The sequence below is a fragment of the Coenobita brevimanus genome, chromosome 71 (assembly GCF_032717465.1).
Source record: "Coenobita brevimanus isolate Jiangsu-jjx chromosome 71, ASM3271746v2, whole genome shotgun sequence".
Taxonomy (NCBI): Eukaryota; Metazoa; Arthropoda; class Malacostraca; order Decapoda; family Coenobitidae; genus Coenobita; species Coenobita brevimanus.
In genome coordinates, this window is record NC_137024.1 from 29,182,419 (window position 1) to 29,208,674 (window position 26,256).

The 26,256-nt window shown below is 43.5% G+C and overlaps 1 protein-coding gene across 1 annotated transcript in view; it reads left to right on the forward strand.

Moving 5' to 3' along the window:
* Positions 1-26,256, forward strand: part of polybromo (protein) — a 740,816-nt gene that overhangs the window by 200,572 nt on the left and 513,988 nt on the right. The window contains exon 13 of the mRNA XM_080277986.1: positions 8,561-8,905. Coding sequence (XP_080134112.1) covers positions 8,561-8,905 — 345 coding nt within the window. The remainder of the gene's footprint in view (positions 1-8,560; positions 8,906-26,256) is intronic.

The following is a 26,256-nucleotide window of genomic DNA, read 5'->3' on the forward strand; positions in this document are numbered from 1 at the left end:
GGGAGCAGGGCAGTGAAATGGTGGGGGACAGGGCGACGTGGAGGCGATTTGTTTGTGGCCACCCCAAAAGGGATTGAGGTGTCTGGCAATAGATAGATAGATGGATAGATTATATATTATTATCATCATCATCATCATCATCATCATCGTCATCGTCGTCGTCGTCATCATCATCATCATCATCATCATCGTCATCATCATCCGGACCCCCTTTCCCACCCTAGGGCAGTGTGAGGAGTAGCACGTCCAGACAGCCTAAGTTTGCCCAGTCCAATGGGCCACGGTTTCATTCTCTCATCATTCAAGCCTCCGGAATCCTGGTTGTATCTGATTATTTTATTAAGCCTCGGGCCCCAACCAAATGGGCAGATTCACGTGGCTATGTGGAATGTGAGAGGTGTGAATGAGGAGAGCAAAAAGGTGGAAGTGGTGAATGTGTTCAAGAGTGCGAGATATGCTGTGATGGCATTGTGTGAAATGAAGATGAAAGGGTGTGAAGTGGAGGAGTGGGAAGGTGTGAAATGTGTAAGATCAGGAATGAATGGGCGAGGAAGATGCAAGGAAGGAGTTGCTTTGTTGATGAATGAGGTGTGGCAGAGTGGAATGAGAGACTACAAATTTGTCAACTGAAGGTGTATGTATGTCAAGTTCAAGTTTAAGAAGGTGAAAGTGGCAGTGATTGTAGCATATGCACTGTGTGAGGACAGGAGTGAGAGAGAGAAAGACAAGTTTTGGGATGAGCTGGATGAAATAACGGGAGAAATGTCGAGGAGCTATAAAGTGATTGTAATGGGGGATATGAATGGAAGAGTAGGCACTGGTCCTGAGGATGACATAATGGGTTGTTATGGAGTACCAGGAGAAAATGATAATGGGAAGCAACTAAAGGATTTGTGTCAGGAGAGGAGGTTGTATATTTGTAACTCATTTTTCAGACACAAAGATGCATATAAATATATGTGGTATAGAAGGAACGGGGATCGTGTTGAAAGAAGCCTGATTGATTACATGCTTGTAGAGAGGTTGTTGATGGGAATGGTTGCCGATACGAGGGCCGTGAGGGGACGATGTGGAGGTCTGTCAGATCATATGATTGTGATATGCAAGATCAAACTGAGAGGAGTGAGGTGGATCAGGAGAGAGAGGAGCAGTCAAGGAGAATGACTGAAAGTTGAGAAGCTGAGGATCAGAGAAATGGCAGATGATTACAGGACCAAAGTAGAGGAGTTAGAATTAGTGAACTGGAATGAAATGGATCTGAACAGCCTGTGGAATGCATATAGGGATTGCTTAGTTAGGAATGCTAAAGCGGTGTGTGGTGTGGCAAGAGTAACAACATGGTGGCATGAGGAGTGGCATTCATGGTGGGATGAGGAGGTTAAGAGAGCAGTGGAGGAAAAGAGGAAGTAGTGGCTAAAGTGGTTACAGGACAGGGGTTCAATTGAAATAGAACTAAATATATTGAGAGCTAGGAGCACGTAAAGGGACTAGTGAAGAGGAAAAAGAAGGAGGTAAATGTTGATCTAGGAAGAAAAATGAATGTGAACTACTCTGAAAATAGGAAGTTATTCTGGAAAGAGGTGCGGAAATGTACAAGTGAAAGCGGAATGAAATGTGATGATGTGAAGGATGTAGGTGGTAGATTATTAACCCATGGGGATGAAGTAAGGACCAGATGGAAAGAATATTTTGATAGCCTGATGAATGGAAATAGAGAGAGAGGTGTGGCTGTAAACATGATTGGTTGGGGGTGTGCAGAGAAGGAATGCAGTACCGGGAGACATGACACTCGCACAGGTGAAGAGTGCTGTGAAGCAGCTGAAAAATGGGAAAGCAGTTGGGGTGGATGAGATGTATGCAGAGATGCTTAAGTGTAGTGGAGAGAGTGGAGTAAAGTGATGAAGTGCTTGTTGGAGATATGTAAGAAGGCATGGATGAGTGAAACTGCATGCAGATTGGAAAAAGGCTGTGATTGTACCCCTGTACAGAAATAAAGGTGAGCAAAGTGAGTGCAAGAATTATCGTGGCATAAGAGTATTGAGTGTTGTAGGGAAGGTATATGGAAAAAGAATTATAGAGAAAGTAGGAGAGATATCAGATGTCCTAGTGAGTGATGAACAGGGTGGCATTAGGCGTGGCAGAGGATGTCTATCTATCTATTGCCAGACACCTCAATCCCTTTGGGGGTGGCCACAAACAAATCACCTCCACGTCGCCCTGTCCCCCGCCATTTCACTGCCCTGCTCCCAGCTCACACCCCCCTCTCTCATATACCTCTCCACCCCATCCCTCCATCTCATCCTCTGCCTCCCCCTCCCTCTTCCCTCCTCCACCTCACTCACATACACTCTCTTCATCAGTCTTTCACCCTCCATCCTCTCCACATGGCCAAACCACCTCAGTGTGTTCCTGATAATGCTTCCTATCACATCCACATCCACACCACAATGCTCATTTATATCCTCATTTGTCAGCCTGTCTCTCCATGTGACTCCACAGGCTCCTCTTAAATAACTCATTTCCACTGCTCTCACACTTGACTTGTGTCCTTCCAACAACGTCCAAGCTTCACTTCCATTTGTTAGAGTTGGTATCACAATACTGTCATGTAGTAATTTTTTCACTTCCATGCTCACTTCCCTGTTTCTTATCACTGCTTTCAAAAAACCAGCAACCTTTCTTCCCAGCTATACCCTTTCAAGCACTTCACCCTCCAAACCTCCATCCTTACTCATCACACTACCCAAGTACTTAAACATACTCACATTTTCCAATTCCTCACCATCCAACCTCACTGTACATTCACTAACTTCACCTCTCTCAAAGTCCATCACTTTACTCTTCCCTACATTCACCTTTAGATTCCGTTTCTTACACACTCTCCCAAACTCATCCACCAAGCCTTGCAGCTCCCCTTCGTCTTCACTCAACAACACAGTATCATCTGCAAACAACAGTACAGGGAGTTTCCAAACACTATCCTCTCTCACCAGGGCCATTCCATCATCCACTACCCTACCTTGTACCCCCTTTATTACCCCATCCATGTACAGATTGAACAACCATGGAGACATGACACATCCCTGTTTCAACCCAACCTTCAAAGAGAAAAATTCACTTAGTTCACCATCCACATGCACTGGAGCCTTAGCACCATCATACATACTCTTCACAGCATTCAACAACTTCCCATCTACTCCATATATTCTTAATACTTTCCACAATCCTTGTCTATCCACCCTGTCATGGAGGATAGAGGATGTTTGGACCAAATATTTGCAGTGAGACAGATAGTAGAGAAGACTTGTGAGAAGGACCATAAGATGTTTATGGCATTCATGGAACTGGAAAAAGCATATGACAAAGTGGACAGAGAAGGATTGTGGAAAGTTTTGGGCATGTATGGTGTAGATGGTAAGCTGCTATGTGCTGTCAAGAGTTTTTATGATGGTAGTGAATCATGTGTAAAGGTTAATGGGCATCTAAGTGAATGGTTCACAATCGGTGTGGGCGTGTGACAAGGTTGTGTGATGTCTCTATGGTTGTTCAGTATATGCATGGATGGGGTGATGAGAGAAGTAAAAACACGAGTAATGGAGAGAGGCATGGCATTGGTAATGAATGGTGATGGATGGAATATCTCAAATTTGTTGTATGCTGATGATACAGTGCTGCTTTCAAATACTGGACAAGAACTTGTTATGCTAGTGCAGAGTTTTGCTGAGGTCAGTGAGTTTCGTGCCTTGAGCGTAAATGTAGAAAAAAGTAAAATGATGGTTATTGAGAGAGAAGGTGACTCCCGCTGCGATGTTACAGTGAATGGAGAGAGACTGGAATTGGTGAGGGAGTTCAAATACCTGGGTACACTGACAGAAAAGGGATGAAAATGTTCAAAAGAAGTTAAAAGTAGATTGACACAAGGAAGAAAAGTAGGTGGTGCAATGAAGACCTTGATAAGAAACAGAGGCTTGGGTGTTGCAGCTGCACGAGGCTTACATGAAGGAGTTTTAGTGCCGAATTTAACATACGATGTGGTGTGAAAATGAAAAGTCAAGAGTAAGATCAATGGAGATGGGACTGCTGTGGAATGTATGTGGAGTACAGAGGGTGGATAGGATACAAAATAATGTGATTCTTGAAAGATGTGGAGTTAGGAAATCAGTGGACACCAGAATCGAAGAGAGTGTACCGAGATGGTATGGTCATGTGGAGAGAATGGATAACAGTAGAGTAGTGAAAAAGGTATATCTGAGCAAATTTGAAAGAGGGAGAAGGTCGAGGTAGACCAAGGAGAAGGTGGAGAGATATGGGGGATGAGTATGTGAGTAAGAGAGGTTTTGAAGTCGGTGAGGCTAGGGAACTGACAAGAGATCGAGCTGCGTGGATGAATGTTGTGAGGAGAAGTGCATGATCAGGGATTTGGCACCCCTTTTTAACATGGCAGCGTCCAGACTGACTCAATCAGATACGTTTATGTGAAGTTACAGAACGTGGTGAATGTTTTTTGGGTATCCGATAGAGCCAGGATTCTGGGGACTTGAATGATGAGTGAATGGAAGTGTGGCCCATTGAAATGGGCAAATTTGGGCTGTCTGGACACTGCTACTCCCTACCTTGCCATAGGGTGGGAAAGGAGGTCTGGATGATGATGATGATTATTATTTTTATTATGATTATTCCACTACATTTGATCTTCTGTGATATAGTTATTTTTTCTTGTTTGAAGCCCCAATCGCATGCTTACATCACTTGTACTCAGAACTGGCCCTGAACCCGGCCTTCTTTGTTTGTGTCTCATGTCCTGTACACCTTTGTCTTTTGTCCTCATGTTCCGTGTAACCCTACCATATTACTTTTCATCCTGTGTAGTTCTAGGTTCTTATATCTATCTATCTATCTGTCTATTGCCAGACACCATAATCTATTAATGAGAATTTATTTCTTGCCGTCCAGCCTCATATACCTATCCTCACTATCTCAGCATGTGCATTGCTTCAGTCATGGCCCAGCAGTCTTTCCTATTCACATGGGTTCAGCAGCTCCTTTAACACACAACAACTGCAGTTTACTATATTTATGCATAACTGAGGCTTTTTTGCAGTATTTCGAAAAGGCCAGCCCCTGTGTGGCCTTATCATGTCATTACTGCAGCCGGTAGCTATATTTTTCATCCGCATCCAGTCTTATCTTTTTCTGCCATCTGTGTAATTCTTAGAGTTTTCCCTTTGATACGGTAGCAATTTTTATATATGGCCAGTAGCTATATTTTTCATCCGCATCCAGTCTTATCTTTTTCTGCCATCTGTGTAATTCTTAGAGTTTTCCCTTTGATACAGTAGCAATTTTTATATATGGCCAGACTTGTGTTTTACCCCCCTCCCCCCCTTTTTTTTTTTAAATCCATTTCCAGTCTATAGTGTCTGTACTCCTTTTCTTATGTCTACCTAATCATGTATGTGACTTGACTTGCATGCTGAAAATCACTTCTTTTTTACCACCATCATTAACATACTCAAGATTATGTTTGATTAAGCTGTTTGTTATCAGTTAATCATGCAACACGGTAGATCAAGTCAACATAGCAGTCTGTTTAACTCCTTCTTTACCGACCCCTCCCCCCCAGTGTAAACACTACGTTTACCCTCTATACCAACTTGACAGCTCCCCTCCCATAGTGTGAGGGGTAGTGTATGTTTTTTGCCACATCCAAACTAATCACTCTTTGTGATTTGTTTGTATACTGATGATCACATAATCCCAGCATGATGTTGGTAATTAAAAAAAAAAAATTATTGTAAATCATTATACTGTATAAGTTTACATATCTTATGCTAAAGTTCTGTTACCCAGGTAACTACTGTACAGATTGGCTTAAAAAAATGTCATGCACAGATGGATGGCTTCTTTCTTTACCTTGTAAGCATGAAGTGTGTGGGCACACGTGACGGTGATGGCGACCATGACCCACTTGTTGCCAAGAGTGTGGCGTCACTATTCTCGCTACTAATTTCCTCCTCCTCCTCACTCACATCAACCTCGCTGTCATTTTCAGGATCATAGTCATCTTCTGACACATCAGACACTGCTGCATCATCATCTGATTCGTGAAAATAAGTATCCTTATGAGGAATAAATTCGTTACTATCAGAATCCGCCAGAGATGCCATGAGAGAAAAATATCCTGTACACCCTCTCTCATGGTCAGGTGCGTGGTAACTGGCTCTCTCAGGCAGGCCAAAGGGTGTAAATTTTGTTGTTTGTCAGCAGAAAATATAGTATGATATCTGAAGTACAAATTATGAATAAACTAATGATTGGTCTAAAAGAGGTTACATCACAGATAAGTGAGCAAGCCATTCATGCCATCGCAACTCAGTCATGACATATCTTATGAATGATGTCAGAATTCGTTAGAACTTCGTCACAGTCTTTGTTGTCAAAACACAGAGCTGTTGCTATCATGAGGTTCTCAGAACAGCCTTACCAGGCTACCCTGTGGCTCATAAGCTGCCATTCATTAGAGGATGTACCAGCGTACTACGGTTGCGGTTCCGGTGTCTCATGGGTATTTACAAGCAATGTATGGGGGTACTTCAAACCACATTTCCGGTAAAGAAGGGGTTAATGCTTAGAATCCCTATTTTATGGATATATATATATATAGATAGATAGATAGATAGATAGATATATATATATATATATATATATATATATATATATATATATATATATATATATATATACACAGTATATATATATATTTTTAGCTTCCCTCATATTCTGCCATTTTTCCATCCTCTTGTAACCTTTCCACCCTCCTCGTAAAAACTACTTCCCCCATCCTTTCCATCTTCTATTCCTCCACTTCATTTCTGCCTTGACTTTCACCACCACCAAGTGGTGGTCGGAAAGTCCACTCCTCCAACTTCTGTATGCTCTTGCATCCATTACACACCTTCTCATTCTGTCATCCACATATGCATATGGTAATCAGTCATTGCCTTCCGTTCATTCAGTTCACCACCTACCCTTCTCATCACTAACCATGTATATCTGTGGATCATTTTGTATCTGAAGAGGGTATTAGCTATCACCAACCTCCTCCTGGCACAAATGTCCACTAGGTCACTGCCATTCTCATCCACTTCTGCAGGCACACCCCACTCACCCACTATTCCATCCACCTTCACATTCCCTGTTTTTCCATTCATGTCTCCAATCAAAAACACTTTCTTATTCCTTGCAAAATTTTCCATTCATGCTTCCACATTTGTCCAGAATTCTTTTTTCACTCTGCTTGCACGATCGTGCTTTGGCGCATACACACACACACAATCGCCCACATTTGTAGTCCAACTTTCAATCTTACCCACACAGTTCTTGAGCCAACTGATCCATCCTCTTATATTTTCCTTCCATCTCTTGTACACAACAATACACACTCCTTCTTTTGTCCTCTCATTCTCACCCACTTCCATCGTTATACCACATCCATACTCCTATTCTCTCACAAGTGAAGCTTGGACCTTGTTGGAGGGACACAAGTCAAGAGTGTGAGTAGTGGAAACGAGTTATTTGAGAGGAGTATGTGGAGTCACATTGAGAGACAGACTGACAAATGAGGAAGTGAAGGAGCATTGTGATGTGGATGTGGATGTGATGGGAAGCATTAGGAGAAACACATTGAGGTTGTTTGGCCGTGTGGAGAGGATGGAGAGTGAGAGACTGATGAGGAGAGTGTATGTGAGTGAGTGGAGGGGGAGAGAGGGAAGGGGAGGCCAAGGATGAGATGGAGAGATGGATTGGAGAAGTATATGAGAGATCGGGTGTGTGATCTGGGAGCAGGGCAGTGAAATGGCAGGAGACAGGGCAACTTGGAGGTGATTTGTTTGTGGCCACCCCTTGTGGTGTTAAGGTGTCTGGGAATAGTTAGATAGATAGATAGATTTTGTAGCTATCATTTTTTTCTCTGTAATTTCAAAGTTGCGGATGTAACTAGTAGTGTTGATAGTTTTTCACTTAAAAGTTAAGGTAAATTTGTTAGTTTTATTGTGTATATTGTTTGTGTATCACTACAGTGCATGTAAAACTGCAGTTTTTTCAACAGTAATGTCACATATTCAGGGCTCTTGTTTGGCGAGCCACAGCTCGCAAATGCGGGTATTTTTTCCCTTTGGCGAACAAATTTTACATGCAAGTCGCCTTTTGGCGAGGAGAAAATACATCCACATCAAAACCCAGTAAACTACAAAATAAGTAGATCTCACTTAAATGAACAAAAAAGCACGTTGTGATCAATTATTAACTCTTTTCTTGTGACCATTGTGAATGTTTAAAACCTTATTTTATGATTCTGATCATCACAATGTGTAATTAAATAATTTATTGCTCATAAAATATTTCAGTTCATAGTCAGTTTGGCAACTAAAAATTTATTTGGCTTCTAAATCTGAAACCTTAGGAGCCAAATGGCTCGCAACCATCGGCAGTTAGCAAGAGCCCTGATATTTCATGAAGTTGAGTGCACAGTACAGTACTATATTATGACCGTATATTTTAGGTACTAAATGAGAAGATTCGTGAGCTGAACCAGGGCGATGGAGGCACTGTTAGCGTGGCCTCTATTGGTGTGGGCTCCTCTACCCGTTTCAGCAGTGGCAGTGCCAGTGGTGGAGGTGGTTTTAGTGGTGGTGGCAGCGGCAGCAGCTGTGGTGGGTTGGTGAGTGTGGGTGCTGGTGTGAAGCAGATGAAGCGCACTCCGGCCCCTCGCCTCCCCTCCTCTAGCACCAAACACATCAAGGCACTCTATTCCAGCATCAGGGAGTTCAGGGACAGTGACAGCCGCCAACTCTCAGAAGTGTTCCTCAAGCTGCCATCAAAAGCACTCTACCCTGATTATTATGAGGTCAGTCACCACCATGCTGCCGTAAAACATAGTAGAAGTTTGAAGTGAGACTTTAGTTTTCTCTGTCCATGACTTTGGTATAATCCTGCCCATATAAAATGTTCAACACTTTACACACATATTAATGTACTTTGCATGTTATTTTGGCAAATATCAGATGTTTTCACCATGCCCAGGAGAAACCTGGGACAGCAAATATGGCAAAAAGTGTCACAATTATTGTTATTGCCAAGGACTGAGACATTTATAATTTGTTCCAGTTTAAACCAGAAATGTAATGCACCTGAAGCATGAAGGAAAAGAAAAGAAAAGTGAGATAGAGACCTTGAAGAGTGAATAGAAAGTTGATGGCAGTACAAGGAAAAAAATGACTACACTGTGGATTATTACATGCTATAGATTTGCTGTATAGATAAAAGTGGAAAAATGATACAAAACTTATACAGGAGTTCTCTCTGTTTATATGTTGAGAAATTCTATAAAGTTTGTAAGAGTGTTTGTGATTGGAGATATGAATAGAAAAATGGGGAATTTTAGAACAGATAGGGCGATTGATCATTGCGGTGTACCCACTGAAGTGGATGGGGGTGGTGGTGCTCTGGTGGACAGATATGCCGGGAGGGGCGTAGTCATAGCCAATACCATCTTGTGGCACAGATTTATCCACAGATATATATGGTGAGTGATAAGGAGGATTGGTGGTAAGTTGGTTTAATGTAAGGCAGTGATTGATGAAGTGTGTGTGTGAATGAACAGATGTGAAAATATGTACTGGATATGAGAGTGTTACTGGATATGAGAGTGTATAGAGTTTGGGGGAGTGGACTATCTGATCACTACATTGTAGTGTCTAGGATAGAGGTGCAAATGTGGTGAGTGAACAGAGGTAGAGAAAGACTGAAGGTAACAGTTCGTGCAGGTTGAGTGGAAAGGCTACAGGAAGGGGGAGGGGGGGGGCAGAATACAAGAAAGATGTGGAGGAGCGTTTGGGTAGATATTCATAGATATGATTTGGAGCAGATGGAGGAGGTGGAAGGCATGTTTAAGATATTCATAGATGAAATCTGTGCAACATGTGAGGTAGTGTGGGGTGAAGAGAAGACATAAAGGAGTGCTAGTGCTAGGAACTGCATGGTGGAATGAATAGGTGCAGCAAGCTATGGAAGGGCAAAAGAAAATGCATAGTGGTTGGATGGGAAGTAGAGGAATGGAGAATGTGGTGAGACAGAAAAGGGAGTTATTTGGAAAGAGGAGGAGAGCAGTGAAAAGATCAGTAAGAGAGAGTAAGAGAAGAGTGGATGAAGAGTTTGGAAGAAGTCTGATTGTAAAATGGAGGTAATATAAGAAACTGATTAGGAAGGCCGAGAAAGTAAGACAAGGTGATTAAAAATAGTGGAGTGGTGAAATAAAAAAAATTGTCAGAATCTTGGTGAAAAAAGAATGAGGTAGGTAGCAGCGAGAATATTTTGAGGAATTGTTAAATATAGAGAACAAATTAGCATAAAGATGGGTGGTTGGGGATTGACTAGGAAAAAAGAGGCAAGAAGGGAGGAAGAGGTCAGTAGGATGGAAGCATGTGAACCAGTGAAGAAAGTAAAATTCAGTAAAGCCCCAGGAATTGATGGAGTGTGGCAAAATGTGAAACCACAAAGGTAAGTTAATGATGGAAAAAGTATGGAAGATGTGCAGTTTGGCCTGGTAGGAAAGTAGGGTCCCAGAAGATTGGAAGGCAGATATAATAGTTCCCCTGTACAAAGGAAAAGAAGAATGGGAACTGTGTGACATTTGGGGGTATTTGTCTTCTAAGTGTAATAGGAAGGATTTATGGTAGGATGTATGTTGACAGAGTTAAGGAAATAAAGCAGTTAGCTGGTGAAGAACAAGGTGGTTTTAGGAAGGGAAGAGGTTTCGTAGATCACACACCATTATTCTTGTTTAAATGTTTAGTGGAAAAGGGAAAGAAGCTGTGTGCTGCCATGATGGAACTGGGGAAAGCGTACAGTGGAGTAGATAGACAAGGCTCTTTGAAAATACAGAAAATATATGGAGTAGATGGAAAGTTGCTGAAAGTTGTCAGGAGTATGTTTGAAGGCGCTAGGGTTGCAGCGTGTATGGAGAATGGACTGAGTTCTTTGATCTGAATGTTGAATTAAAACAGGGATACATTATGTCTCCATGGTTGTTACAAGCGAGCAATGTTTACTCTTAGTTAAGTTAGGAAGCAGCCCGGCCTTGCCCTGCACATTAAGCAGAAGCTAATGACATTACTCCTGTGTGAAGCAGACTTGATACATTCATTCAATAAATTTTGTTGTCAGCTAAAACTCACCCATAAAGGCATAGGAACCCCGTGGAAGCTTGAGTTTTCCAAGGGAGTGTTTGGCTTTAGTCAGTGAATTCCACACTTATGAAATCAAATTTTAAAAAATTTTATGTCATAACACTGTTTTTTGGCATCATCTCTAGCAATTAAAAATCAAAGATTCTGCTTATAATATTTTTTATATTGGAGGAAAACTGTGATAACATGGCACTCACTTGCTCATCACTTGCATACCAAGCACGCTTTACTGGTTCATAACAGTAATACCTTGCTATACATTGAAGTTACGTCAAGTGAAAACCCATCGCCCAGCAATTTAACATGCAGTGAAGTCAGTATAACATGGGTTCAGTGGGCATAGGGAGAGAGCCTATAACCATGTAACCTATACTCTTTAAAAAAATAATAAATTAAAATTGCCCTCAGTTGGTTTTTGAACCATCAAGTATGACTTCTACTTCTCACAGTTTTGTATGCAAGTCCAGGTCCAAATACTTGTACTTGGTCCTAAACCTCCTTCACTTACTGCTTACAACCAAAAATAAGTCTAAAGATGGATATAGGGATGTGGGTGTGTTGGTTAGGGAGAATTGGTTGGAATATGTCATGAATGTTATGAGAGAGTGATAGGATAATAGTAATGAGAATTTCTTTCGGTGGGATGGTGTTTGCAATTGTATTGACGTATGCTTCACAGGCACGCCCGGATGAGGTAGAGAAGGATAGATTTTAGGATAACTTAATATGTGTAGTAAGTGGTATGATGAAATATTAGTATTAGAGGAGGAGTCATAGGTCATGTAGGTGAAGCAGCTTAAGGATACAAAGGAGTACATGGGGGATGTGCATATGGTACAAGAGATGAGGAAGGGGAAAGGATACTCAAGTTTGGGGAGGCAATGAACATGATTGTGTGCAACTCACATTTTAGGAAAAGAGTGAGTAGGTTGATTATGTATGAGTATGGGGGAAATAGAAGCCAGGTAGACCATTTCCTGGTCAATAGGGTTTATATGAGGTTAGTGAAGGATGTTAAAGTTACAGGGAGCAAGGACTGTGTGCAACAACAGAAGTTATTGATATGTGACTTGGTGCCTAACCCCTTAAACGCGGCCGTGAACAGTCGCCCCCCCCCCCCCCCCCCCCCCCCGAATGGAGGGTTGTATCGCGGTCTGAGTACCTGTAGGAAAATATTAGCCAAAAATCAGAGAGTAACCCTAGAACATTATACTTGGTATGGCAGATAGTACTTACATTCAGCTTTCTCCAGAGACAGGTGTTGAGCCTTCGTGGACTACCCAAGGACTTGTGGAGACTTGCAAAGTTGGGTAACCAAATCTTCACTTTCACACCTCCAGCAACCCGGTTTCCCCTCTACCGCAGCCTCATTCTGTCACAGTAAACTTTATACTATAATGTAAAGGTAGTTTGGAATCCGTATTTGTACAATAAGCACTGAAAATAAGGCTAAAATCAACGAAGCGTATGGCCGACATGCAGCGCAGCGGTGGTCTTCCCGTCACTCAACGAACATTTCCATTTTCACAGCTAAACACATGTGTACTACATTATTTTCAGTCATATTACTTCCCAAAAGATCACCGCGGCGCGCTTTTTATTCTGCCTTACGCCCGTCACTTTATTCTTGTTCCTGTCGGCCGCTTGCACTGACTCGGAAGAGCTAGAACTCACCATAATGTCACTTTGAAAGCCTGCGGTAAACTGACGCTAAACAGGGGCAAACCGTGCGAAAAAAAGCTAGTGTTACAACTGGGGAAACAAGCGTTTCCTATTAGCATAAACTGCTTGTGAGAGGAGAGCGCAGATTTACAGTTCTGAGCAGTCAGAGCGCTGCCATGTATCACAGCCAGGCTGGCCGGGCCATGGTGGGGGGGGAGAGGGGAAAAACGCGATACTTGGCAACAACGGAGGTCAGTAGTACAAAGGTAAAGTATGCTAATTGTAGCTAAAGGGTGGTGGTACTGATGGACAATACCAGCTGGAGCCTGCTTGCCCACGGTTATTCAAAATTTACTAGAATCGCAAACGCGACGATCTGCCATTATGTCCTTTTCGCCGAGCGTCGCAAATGTGACGATCCGCGTTTAAAGGGTTAAGGAGCGGGTGATGAAAAAGAGGACTTATGCACCTAGGAGAAAAGTATGGAAGTTGAAAAACCAAGCAGTAAGGGATGTCTTCTACAGCCCGATGAGGAGAGTGGTGGCTGAACAGGGAGACGATGATGGAAGTGTTAATGTACAGTACAAAGCCCTCAAGACCAACCTCTTGAGAGTTACTGAGTCAGTATGTGGATGGACAAGAGGCCCACCAAGACACAGTGTAACCTGGTGGTGGGATAAGGGTGTAGAAGTTGCAGTTAAAGAGAAAGGAAGTCATTTCCAGGAATGGAAGAAGGGAGGTAGCAATGAGGAATACTTGGCTGCCAAACGTAGGGCTAGAAAAGAGGTTTACAGGGCAAAGCCTGAGTTACAGAGACTTTTACTTGATAACCTAAATCGTATGGAGGGGAAGAATATGATTTTTAAGGTAGCAGATCAGATGAAGAGGGAGAACAGGGATATCATAGCTGAGCATTGTGTGAAGAATGATGAAGGGATGGTTGTGGTGAACAGTGGGGATATTAAAAATGCTGGAGAGAGCATTACAGCTGGTTGTTGAATGAGGAGTTTGACTGGGACAGGGAAGGTTTGGAGTCAGCAGATTCAGTGTCTGGCTCTTGGCCTTTGATTGACTCTGCTACTGTGAATGAGGCAATAGGCAGGATGCAGGTGGGGAAGGCAGCAGGTGTGTCTGGGTTGACTATTGAAATGTTGAAAGCCTCAGGAGATATAGGAGTGAGGATAGTCACTGACTTGGGAAATACAGTTGTATATGAGAGTGTTGTCTCAGATGATTGGCTGAAGAGTGTAATTGTAAATGTGCACAAGGGGAAGGGTGATGCCGTGGAAAGAGGAAATTATAGAGGTGGAAAGCTTTTGGACCAGATAATGAAGGTAATGGAGAGAGTTCTCAAAGGTATGGTTAAGAGAAAAAGTGAATATTGATGAGATGTAGTTTGGGTTTATGCCAGGCAAAGGTACCACTGATGTCATATTCATTGTTCGACGCCTTCAGGAGAAATATATAGGAAAGAAGAGGGAACTGTACTTTGTTGATCTGGAAAAGGCCTTTGAGTTCCTAGAGAGGTGATGAGGTGGGCAGTGAGAAAGCTTGGGATTGAGGAGTGGCTGGTTAGGGTGGTTATGGCCATGTATGTGGGTGCTCACACCCAGGCACAGGTGAATGGAGATTTTGAGTGATGAGTTTTCCGTGGATGTTGGTGTGCACCAGGGGCCAGTTTTGAGCCTCTCGTTGTTTATCATGGCACTTGAAGCCCTCTCACGTCACTTCAGAAATTGACTTCCATGCGAGATGTATGCTGGTGATTTGGTGTTGGTTGCAGAGAATGGAAGGAAAGAAGGCAGAGGAAAGATTTAGTAAGTGGAGAGATGATATGGGGCACAAGGGCTTAGAGTAAATGCAGATAAAACAAAAGTGATGGTATCTAGGGCTGGGGGTGGTGCAGTCAAGTCATCAATGGCCCGTGCTTCTATGGCACAGTTTTCTATGACACGTCAAGGTGCCAGACTCCCCAGAATGAACCACACGCATAAACTATACCTGTGGCACGGGCACAGCAAGGTTTGAAATGCACCTCTTGCCTTGGAACCTCCAACCCTACCCCTTTCACTTATGCACTATTGTCGTCGGAGTCAGGTACTTACAGTACAGTCACTACTCGTTAACCCTACCCCTTCCACTTAAGCACCATCGTCGTCGGAGTCAGGTACGTACAGTACAGTCACTACTCGTTATACGTTGAACCGGTATACGATAATTCACTACATCCATCCATCCATCATCCAATCCTACTTTGCCCCATAAGGAGTGTAGGAGCCTGGGGCTAGGCAAGTTGGTCCTGACATTTAACCCCTAAAGTACGCAATTTGCTCAGCAGGTCTGTCCCTCCAGCCGCAAAACAGGGTCAGTTTTTCGACTCTCACCAAGTTAAAGATTTTTCTTCCACAGTTCAAGAGACTGAATTTACACACCTGCAAGTGCATGTTTCAGCCAGATTGACCAAATAGTTATTGCATGATCGCCTGTCAAAGATGCAAAAAAGTTACCAATCCCCCATGGCCAAAAATAGAAAATGTACAGAAAATGCATTATTTACTGTAAATAATTATATACAGTATACATAACTAATGTCAATGTGAAATGTTCCCTAGAGTTGGTAGGACATGCTGTCAGTGTGGCATACACCCATAGCAACAAAACAAGCCAGGCGAATAGTGGAGATGGAGTGTGTATGGCTGGAGGGGGGAGGAATAGGGGAGGAGGGAAAGGGGAGAAGGGTTGCTATGCACACACACCTTTGTAGGGGGTATGTTGGGATATGGTTGGTTGGCAGGGGACAATGTGGAGATGACGCAATGTGGCTGAGGGAGGTAAGGTGACGGTGGTGAGGGGAGTTCCTTCTCCCCCACCCTAGGGGGCCAATCACGCCATACCACCTGTCATTGGTCTGATCCCATATACGTCACCAATGGGGTGGAGTTACCCTCCCCCAGTTGTTTGTGTCTTTAATGAACATGTGGGATAGGCTGGCATGTCAAATTACACAAAAGCATGATCATATGCATCGGCCTTGAGGGGTTACGATGAGAGTGACCAGCCTCACTCATCCCTAAGTGGCATTATGTGAGCAATAAACCCCAACCACCCCTTGAATATAAATATTCACTGGCTCAATCCGATTGGAGTGCTGTAATTACCCACTAAACCACCAGGCGCCAAAATTTGGTTATATGGTTACCACCCAGCGTAGTAAATGATTTCCTGGCGAACAGGAAACCATTTGGCTTGTCACTCAGTGTAGAGTCACCCACAGGCAGAAGGAAGAGGAAAGAATGAAGGAAAGAAAAACAGAAGAGGGAGTGTAAAGTCACCTTTACGCAGAAGGACGAGGAAAAAATGAAGGAAAGTAAGACAGAAGAGGATGGAAGGAAGGAAGGATGGAGGAGAGGAAAGGGCAGACACCCGAGAGCAGCACTACATCGAGTGAGTGGATGGTGAGCGCCCCTACCTACCACAAAGATCAATGATAACAAAAAAGTTACACCCCAAAATCCAATTTACGATGAATTTCCTACTATAACGATATTGCCATCAGAATATTCCGTATGAAGCGCCAGGCACACACAAGGTGACTGTCGCTCGTCTCAGGCAAGATGGCGGCCCCGGCATGCAGAGCATTGTTTTGGTTCAGTTGCGCAGTCCTGCCACCCCTTCAAAGCCCCGTCTTTTCCATTCATTCACGTGTGTCCACCTGCTATCATCACCTCTCAGCCAAGCATCGTACTACAGTATACATCGTGTAGCACCAGGCCAACGTTATGTAAGTGTGATTATTGTGTTGTTGCAACGATTTACTGTACGTGAGTAACACTGCCTGTATTGGTATGATAGTGTTTGTTATGGTCTTGGAGATGACTTGAACTGACACAGGAGGTGATTCAGATGGGTTTTCATTTTTGTTTGACTTATTGCTTGTGTAAAGTGGGGAAAATAGGGAAAAGTGGGGTGAAAAGGGGGACTTTGGGCAAACGTCCAGAACCAAATTGTGTTTTTCACATAGGTTTAGTTATTTGTATGGTGTGGTTTTCTGTGGCATGGGCTCGATCCAGAACCAGTTAGCCATGCCTTAGGCGACTTAACTGTACTATGAAAGAGAGAGAGTGACCATGTTCAATTTGTCACAAGGGCATGGAAGGTAATTACATCTTGTGCATTGTTTGTGATGAGTGGGTGCATAGGAGATGTAGTGGTATTAGAGGTAAACTGTGAGATAACGCTGATTTCATGTGTGTGATGTGTAGGGGAGAGCATGTGGATATTGCCAGGCATGAAGGGATTGAGTTTTCTGGTGAGTCTCTTGAGTGTTTGGAAGAGAAATTTTTTTGTTATTTGGGAAACATTTTTTGCACTGGAGGTGAGGCAGGAGCTAGCTCTGTGGCTAGAGTGAGGAGTGGTTAGAAGAAGTTGAGGGAGCTGTTGTCTCTCCTGACATTGAGAGGGCTCTCCCCACGTGCTAAGGGATCTTTGTATGCAGCATGTGTTTGGACTGTAATGTTGTATGGTAGTGAGACCAGGGCAGTAAAGAAGAGGGTATTCACAGGCTCAGATGAACAGAAATGGCAGTGATTTTTTTTTTTTTTTTTTTTTTTTTAATGCGAGGAAGAAGGAACCAAAGGCCATGGCCCGCAGTAACAGTTCCCTCCAAGAGAAAAACAAAATACAATAGAGAGCCAAATTCAAGATCCGATCATTTTGAGATGCCTGGACACACTGCGTTTGAAAGACTGGAGATCATAGACAGCAGGAAATACAGATAGAGGGAGACAGTTCCAGAGCTGACTTGTTGCACAAATGAAAGACTGGGAGCAACGGTCAACTCTTGCATCAGAGAGTTGGACAGAAAAGGGATGAGAGTTTGCTGCCAGACGGGTGCCACGCGCCCGTCGTAGAGGCGGAGGAATGCAAGCAGACAGTTCAGAGGAGCAGTGACCACCAAAGTAGCGACAGAAAAGAGATAAAGATGCAACAGTGCGTCAAAGAGACAGAGGTTGAAGGGAGTCAGCAAGAGGAGGAGAGTTAATGAGACGAAAAGCCCCCGACTCCACCCTACTGAGAAGAGCTGTATGTGGGGAGCCTCCCCACACACGAGAGTTGCACTCCACACAGGGGTGGATAAAACCTCTGTATAGAGTCAACATTTGTGCAGGGGTAAAGAAAAAGCGGAGTCGGCTTAGCACACCCAATCTCTTGGAAGCAGATTTTACAAGAGATGTAATATGGTCTTTCCAAGATAAGTCCCGAGTAAATGAAACCCCAAGCATGCTCAAGGATGATGCAGGATTAAGCTGAATATTATTAAACATTAATGGGTATACCTGTGGAAGGTTTTGTCGGGTTGATAGGTGTAAGAACTGAGTCTTAGATGCATTAAAGACAACCATATTATTTTTACCCCAGTCAGCGATACAAGCCATGTCAGACATTAGGTGTGCCATAGCCTCATCCCTTGTTTCTTGAAGTAACTGTTGAGATGGGCGTTGCGGGAACCGAATGGAAAGGTGAAGGGTGGAGTCATCAGCGTATGAGTGGATAGGGTTAGATGTACAGCTTAGAAGATCATTGATGAATAAAAGGAAGAGAGTTGGTGATAGGACAGAGCCCTGAGAAACACCACTGTTGATAGATCTAGGAGAAGAACGATGTCCGTCTACAACAGCGGCTATAGAACGACCAGAAAGGAAGCTAGCGATGAAGGCACAGATAGAAGGATAGAAACCGTAGGAGGGCAGTTTGGAAATTAAAGATTTATGCCAGACTCGATCGAAAGCCTTTGAGATGTCAAGTGCAATGGCAAAGCTTTCGCCAAAGTCCCGAAAGGAGGATGACCAGGAGTCTGAAAGGTAGGTGAGAAGATCGCCAGTGGAGCGTCCCTGACGGAACCCATACTGACGATCGGAAAGAAGGTTGTGATAGGAAAGATGCCTTAAAATTTTTCTATTAAGAATTGACTCGACAACTTTTGAAATACAGGACGTTAAAGCAATTGGACGATAGTTGGAGGGTTGGGAGTGGTCACCCTTCTTTGGGACTGGCTGAACAAGAGCAAACTTCCAGCAAGAAGGAAAGGTACAAGTTGACAGACAAAGGCGAAAGAGTTTGCCTAGGCAGGGTGTAAGCACAGAAGCACAGTTCTTGAGAACAACAGGAGGGACCCCATCAGGCCCATATGCCTTGTTAGTACTGAGGCCAGTGATGGCAGAAAATACATCAACTGAAGAAATTTTAATGTCAGCCATGAGGAAGTCAGAGGGGAGAAGTGATGGAGGAACAGCACCGGCATCGTCTAAGGTGGAATTGGAGGAGAAAGTCTGTGCAAAGAGATCTGCTTTATCAGTAGAAGAACTAGCTACAGAGCCATCAGAGTAGAAAAGAGGAGGGAAGGATGATGAGGTAAAGTTGTTAGAAAGATTTTTGGCAAGGTGCCAGAAGGAGCGGGAAGAATTCGAGTTGGAGAGTTGAGAGCATTTAGTATGGATGAAATTATTTTTAGTAGAGCGAAGAACAGACTTAGCACAATTCCGGGCAGAAACGTAAAGATGATGTGATTCAGGGGTGGGTTGGCTCCGGTACCTTTTGTAGGCCTTCTCCTTGTTGCGGACAGCATTAGAACAAGCGTGATTAAACCAAGGCTTTCTTGCGTTAGTCAAAGGATATGAGAAAGGAATGTATGCTTCCATGCCCGAGAGAATAACCTCCGTAATGCGCAAGGCACACTCAGATGGCTCACGGCCATGGAAGCAATAATCATTCCAGGGAAAATCAAAGAAGTACTGCCTGAGGGCCTCCCAGTTCGCGGCTCCAAAATGCCACAGACGACGTTTCCCTGGAGGGTCCACAGGCCGTACTGGAGTGATAGGACAGGTTAAGGTAATAAGGTTGTGATCGGAGGAGCCCAACGGAGAGAAAAGATTAACAGAGTAAGCAGAAAGATTAGTTGTGAGGAAGAGGTCAAGTATGTTGGAGCTCTCTCCAAGGCGGTCAGGGATACGGGTAGGGTGCTGTACAAGCTGCTCTAGGTCATTAAGGATAGAAAAGATGTAGGCTTGTTCACCAGGTGGATCCGTGAAAGGAGAGGAGAACCAAAGGTGGTGGTGAACATTGAAATCTCCAAGAATGGAGATTTCAGAGAAAGGAGAAATGGACAGAATGTGTTCCATCGTAGAAGTAAGATAGTCGAAGAATTTTTGATAGTCAGTAGAATTAGGGGATAAGTAAACAGCACAGATATATTTAGTCAGAGAATGACAGGAAAGCCGAAGCCAGAGTGTGGAGAATTCAGAAGAATCAAGTTCAGGAACACGAGAGCAAGATAAGTCGTTGCGTATGTATACACAACAGCCACCTTTGGCTTTGAAATGAGTACAGTAATCCCGCATATTTCGCGGTAGTTACATTCTTGTAACCCCCGCGAAAATTCAATTCCGCTAATACTCTATTAACAATTGAATCTTACACTTGTGTCCACCATGCTGCCCATCACACAGTCCATGTCCATACTGATTGCGAGACAATTCGCCGTCAGACAATTCCCCGTCAAAACATGGACGATTCCCCTTCAGAACAATTCGCACCCTGGACGATTCCCCGCCATTCTTTAAATATACTAATCAATACCTTTATCAGTATACTTATTATTAATTAATCAATACTTTAATAACTATATTTCAGGGGGATCTAGCAAAGACTGTGTTCAGTAGCGTAGGTTCTGGATATTATTTATTAGTTGCTCCTTTAGTCAATAATTAACTTGTTTCATCCTCGCTGTAGTTGCCTTTGAATTATATTCTAGCGTCACCCATAGCTATCTTCATTAATGAAGGCGAATTGTTTTGTGTTTGTTGTGACTGCGAATTGTCCCGAAACCTCCATACTCATCCCGAAATACCTTCTTACAAGATTGAAAGCACATACTCCATTATGAAGGAAAAACGTAAACACCGTACTGTAATACACAATTATCTACACATTTATTCACAAAACAGTACAAAATAAAAAGATGCATTAACTGGTGATAGCAAACACTCCCACGGTCGTTTCTTAGCTTGTACAGTAACACAATTTTCTCTGCTGTCATAACTTTTCTTGATCGTTTTGTCACTTTGGAGTTCTTACTAATTGTATTATTAGCCTTTGGTGAGGCTGGCTTACGTCCTGGGGCCATGTGGAAAGCAAGTGGGAGGCAAGAGGCTCATATCATAGTGCGGTTGCAAGTACACCAGTCTCGTGAGGCAGTCAGGCCTGGACTGAGAGGAATGCGTGGCAGGGAGCAGTGTTGCCATACCCAAACAACGAAATTATGCTAGGGCAGTGAAAAAATTATGCTAGATTGAGCAAATTTGTTCCAAGTAAAAAATGAATTATGCTAACTTGAAGCTAAATGATAAAATTCTATACATATTCGTGCAACATATTAATTATGTATTGTTTACTATGAAAATATTAAAATGAACCTACATACAGTAAGAGGGTAAATATCGGTTTTCTGCCCATACTGCTTTTTCCCACGAAACTTAGGTTTTTCTGATGGATTTTGATGTGATTCATTCGATTTTGAGCATCATTTCCGTCGGAAATAACCAGATTTTGAGATATGACCCCCCCATCCCCCTGCAATAATGGGGCATCTTTGGGGAATCGGGGGTTATAGGGAGGGGGGGAAACACAGAAAATGGTCATTTTCGACTGAAATGAAGCTGAAAATCGAATGAATCATACCAAAATCCATCGGAAAAACCTAGGTTTCATGGGTAAAGTACAAAGCTCAAACTTATCCTAACCTAACCGAACCAAACCGAACCTAACCTAATCCAACCTAACCTAACCTAACCTAATCAAACCCAACCAAGCCCAAACTGAAAGTAACCAACTATTCAAACATCTTACTTTATTCGTCTCTCCCTCTCTCTCTCTCTCTCTCTCTCTCTCTCTCTCTCTCTCTCTGATTTGTAGCTTTTATAAAATTATTCCAAAAATATTCCATTCCATTCTATATTATGCTAGAATGATTTTAAAACTTCTAATATGCTAAAAAATATTCCAGACTCGAAAACTTGATCAAAATTATGCTAAAAGAATAAAATTATGCTAGATATGGTAACACTGGCAGAGGGGCCGCGGGAAAGGGACAGAGGGTGGCGTGAGTTTACCGCGCTACAATTAGAAGCTGCGGGAATTTCAAATTTTTTGTTTTCTGTATATTCAAGGATATTTTAGTTGAACTTATTAATGCTAAGAAAAGCCGCGAGAGGGCAAAACCGTAGACAAAAAATCCGCAAAAAATGCGGGATTACTGTATAGAGAAAGTAGGAGGATACAGAAAAGGGTTTGCTGTCTGTTGCCTCAGACAGCTGAGTCTTCGTCAGAAAAAGAAGGTGAGGTTTAGAGGAGGAGAGGTGGTGCTCAACAGAGCAAAAGTTAGATGAAAGGCCGCGAATGTTGCAGAAATGAAGAAGAAGAGAGTCAGACAGTGGTTCCAGGCACCTCGAGTCATCACCGGGAGAGGGGCAGATGGCGGGGGCATTTATGGTCCCCCCCCCCTGGGGACTCCGAGGCTTGATTAGTAGACGCCATTTTTGTTGATTTTTGAATAGGAAGTGTAGTGTGTACTGTGCATGTAGTTTGGTGAAGATAGTTAGAGAAATTTGTACTGGAGAGCATGCTGGCCTACTCTCTGTGTAACTGAGACACTGAAAAAGTTCAGCAAAGGGGGATGGTCAGGAACTAGTCCTGAGGGCTGATGAAACGGGAGCTCCAGCACTCCCTGTCATCAGCTTTCCATCCACCTCGGGAGTACTGCCCTGCTCGACTGGTGCTACAGTCTACTCCTCTGATTAGGTGGATGTGCAGTGCGTCCTTGAGTGCAAGGCCTGGGGGAAGAGTTAAGAGGTACGATGAGACTGGAGTTTATTGGTGTTGTGATGAGGAGAGGTAGATTGATATGGTTTCGGCGTGTGGAGAGGATGGTGGATGTTAAATGGGTGCAGAAATTGAGAAGTGTTAATGTTGAGGGTAGGGTAGTGAGAGGTAAACCAAAAAAGTCCTGGGATGTCATTTAGTGTGACCTCAGGGTTAAAGGACTAAATAAGGAAGCTGCCAGAGATTGAGCAGCATGGAGAGCCGCCATTAGGTGACCAAGGTCGGCGCATTTAAGCTTGTTGGAGCCTTCAAAAATGAAAATGAAAGACAAGTTTCTTTCACACCTAAACTGGTGATTATTTCACTTCACCTACTTCACTTGCTGCTCAGACTCCAACACCACATTATTGTTCCATGAGTGACACTATCTTATTTGATCTGATCTGAGAAGAGAGGAGCCTTAATCTTTCGAAAGCTGGCAGCTGATTAGTTGCTCAAGTGCATTCATTATTAACAACTTATTTTAAGATATTTTTATTTTATGGGTTTCAGTAACAGTTTGATGGTAAGAATGCCCAAATATTATGTATAGTCATATACTGTACATACATTAACTTAAAAACATGGCCATACTAAGTTTATCGCACGACCTTGATACATGTGAAATTTCAAATTCTTGGCACTAAACAAAACACATCCAGGTAAAGATTTACAAGTACAGTACCTTGATTTCCCCCCCCCATGTCTAGGCAAATTAAGGTAAATTATGTCATTACTGTGACATCATGTGAAATAAAACCTAGCAAAACATTGGAAGTGCAGTGAAATATAACGTATTCCCTGACTTTTGATGAATGATAGATGTGGCGGGGGTAGGCTGCTCATGGGATGTCCCGCATGACTAAGCAGAAAAATATTCATATTTACTTGGGAGTGTTTTGCTGTCACATCAGTTTGCATTATGCTTTCTACTTTTGCATCATCAATAAGTTTTATATTTTTTTAGTGTCGAATATCTGTTTTCAACTTACAACACAGCTGTCACAAGGTAAGGTCTATTTAAAAGTAACAGTGACATACAGCTTCTTCACCCTTGTTTACCTGTCACTTTTCATTGGAATCACGATGTTTTACTGGGTTAGATTTTGTATAAAGTTTCAGTAGTTTCAGTAAGGACATTCATTCATTCATTGCCAGACGCCATGTATCCCAAACGGGGTGGCCAACGGCTTAGAGTTATTTGTTTTACAGGGAGGGGCACTAATCCTCCACCAACCCCACTTGACACGTAGGGTTGCCAACAGCATCTGGTGTTCCCAGGCGGTCACCCATCCAAGTACTAACCAGCCCCAACAATTTACCTTAATTTGCCTGAACATGGGGGGGGGGGGAGAATAAGGGACAGTGGGCTCGCACAGTATGCGTGATCACAGTCCACGGTACATGGATGACCAAAATCATAACTAAAACTTTGAATCCACAAGTTTAGCCCACAAAGTGCGAGGGAGAGGCAAAGAGTGGCCCAAAACCGCTATTTTCCCAGACTATGTGACCATCGTGACGTCAGTTGTCAGGAAGCAGACACTTTTAACAAGTTACACACGGCAGCCTAAAGAAGGTGAAAGTGAGGAACCAGCTACATCGTCTGATCCAGTTCCTGTAGAGGAAAAAGAGGATGCAGTGTCATTTGTGTCAACATTGGACTTCGAGGAGTTTTTGGCCGAAATGACTGAGAGGCTCATGGGGAAGGTGCCTGACCATATTTTTGCTATTTTATCTATGTCTGTAGTGTATGTCATAATGATTTTCCCTTTATTATGTCTCTAAGGTTAAAAAATATCAAAGTTTGAGGGGGTCCTGCCCACATGTTATTTTTCCCATAAGATTATGTATTCACAGTGCGCAAGGTCATGAACTTCCCCTCAACTCGTGTACTGTGCGAACCCACTGTACTAGTGAAGCCTTACTTGGACATATTTTGTTCTATCCCGAGAATTCAATATTTCACACGTATCTAAGCCCCGTTTTTTAATTAATTTATGCAAATGACAATGGTAATACTATACAGTAATCCCCATGCTATGCGGACGCCCACTTTCCGGACATCCCCACTTACCGGACATTATCGCCCCGGGATCCAATATGCCCAAAATGGTCCGAAAACCGCAAAAATTTCAGAAAAATCCGACTTTTTCCCGCCCGTAATTTGAACTTGGCGCGTGCAGCGCAGGACAACTTTGTTTTGGTGCGTCATTCCTCTGACGTCCGTTAGAGCGCCCCTGCATCCTCCCCACTTACCGCCTGTCTCTTGTCGCGAGTGCACGATCATCGCCATGGCTGCCCACGTGCTCGCTTTTGTGGTGGTGCCTTACCTGCTGCAAGCTCTCCTTCTGCTCTTGTGCCTTTCCGTGTGTGTGATGATGGCCCCGCCGCCTGAGAAGAGGAAGAGAGTGGTTTTGACTCTGGAGAAGAAGAGGGAGATATTGGAGAAAGTGGATGCGGATGGTCTTCGTCACGCATCCTTCGTGAGTTCAACCTGGCCCGATCTACTTTGTTTGATATTAAGAGATCCCGAGACAAACTCATGCAGTACACAGCTGACTTCTTGTTGAAAAGCAAACGCAACGTGGAGAGGAAGATGATGTTTACTCCCAAGTATGCTGAAGTTGACCGCTCCACGTTGATTTGGTATTGACAGCAACGTGCTGCTGGTGTGATAGTCTGTGGGACGGAGCTGAAGGCTGCTGCTGAGAAGTTCGCAAGGCTTCACGACGCCCTAGACTTCAAGGCATTTGAGGGTTGGCTCTTCGCGTTCAAGTTATGACATGGCCTTACCACTGTAAGTCTCTTGGCGAAGCTTTGGACGCTAACGAGGATGGAGTAGAGGAGTTTGGGCACTAGTTGAAGGGCTTGATCGACGGGGAGGGCCCCACTCTCGGTCAAGTCTACAACGCTGATGAAACTGGTTTATTCTATCGCTCTTTGCCTACGAACACTCTAGCTGAGGAGACAGAGAAGCATGTACCTGGCCACAAGCTCTCCAAGCAAAGGATATCTGCTTTGTGTTGTGCTAATGCTAACGGCATGCACCGGCTTAAGCCCATTATTGTTGGCCGTGCAAAGCAGCCTCGGTGTCTTTGTGGGGTGATGGATGTCCTTCCTGTCATTTGGTACAATTCCTTGAAGGCATGGTTCACAGGCCTCATCTTCAAAGACTGGTTCCACCGCCATTTCGTCATGGAGGTCATACATTACCAACGGAGAAACTGGGAATCCCACGCGACCAGGTAAAGGCCCTCCTTCTCCTCGACAATGCACCTCCCCATCCGTGCTACAAGGACTTGGTGGCTGAGAATGGCCGGATTAGGTGCATGTCTCTGCCACCTAATACGACAGCTCTCATCCAACCAATGGACAAGGAGTGATCGTGGCAACAAAGCGGCTATACTGCCGGAAGTTCCTGGACGAGGTG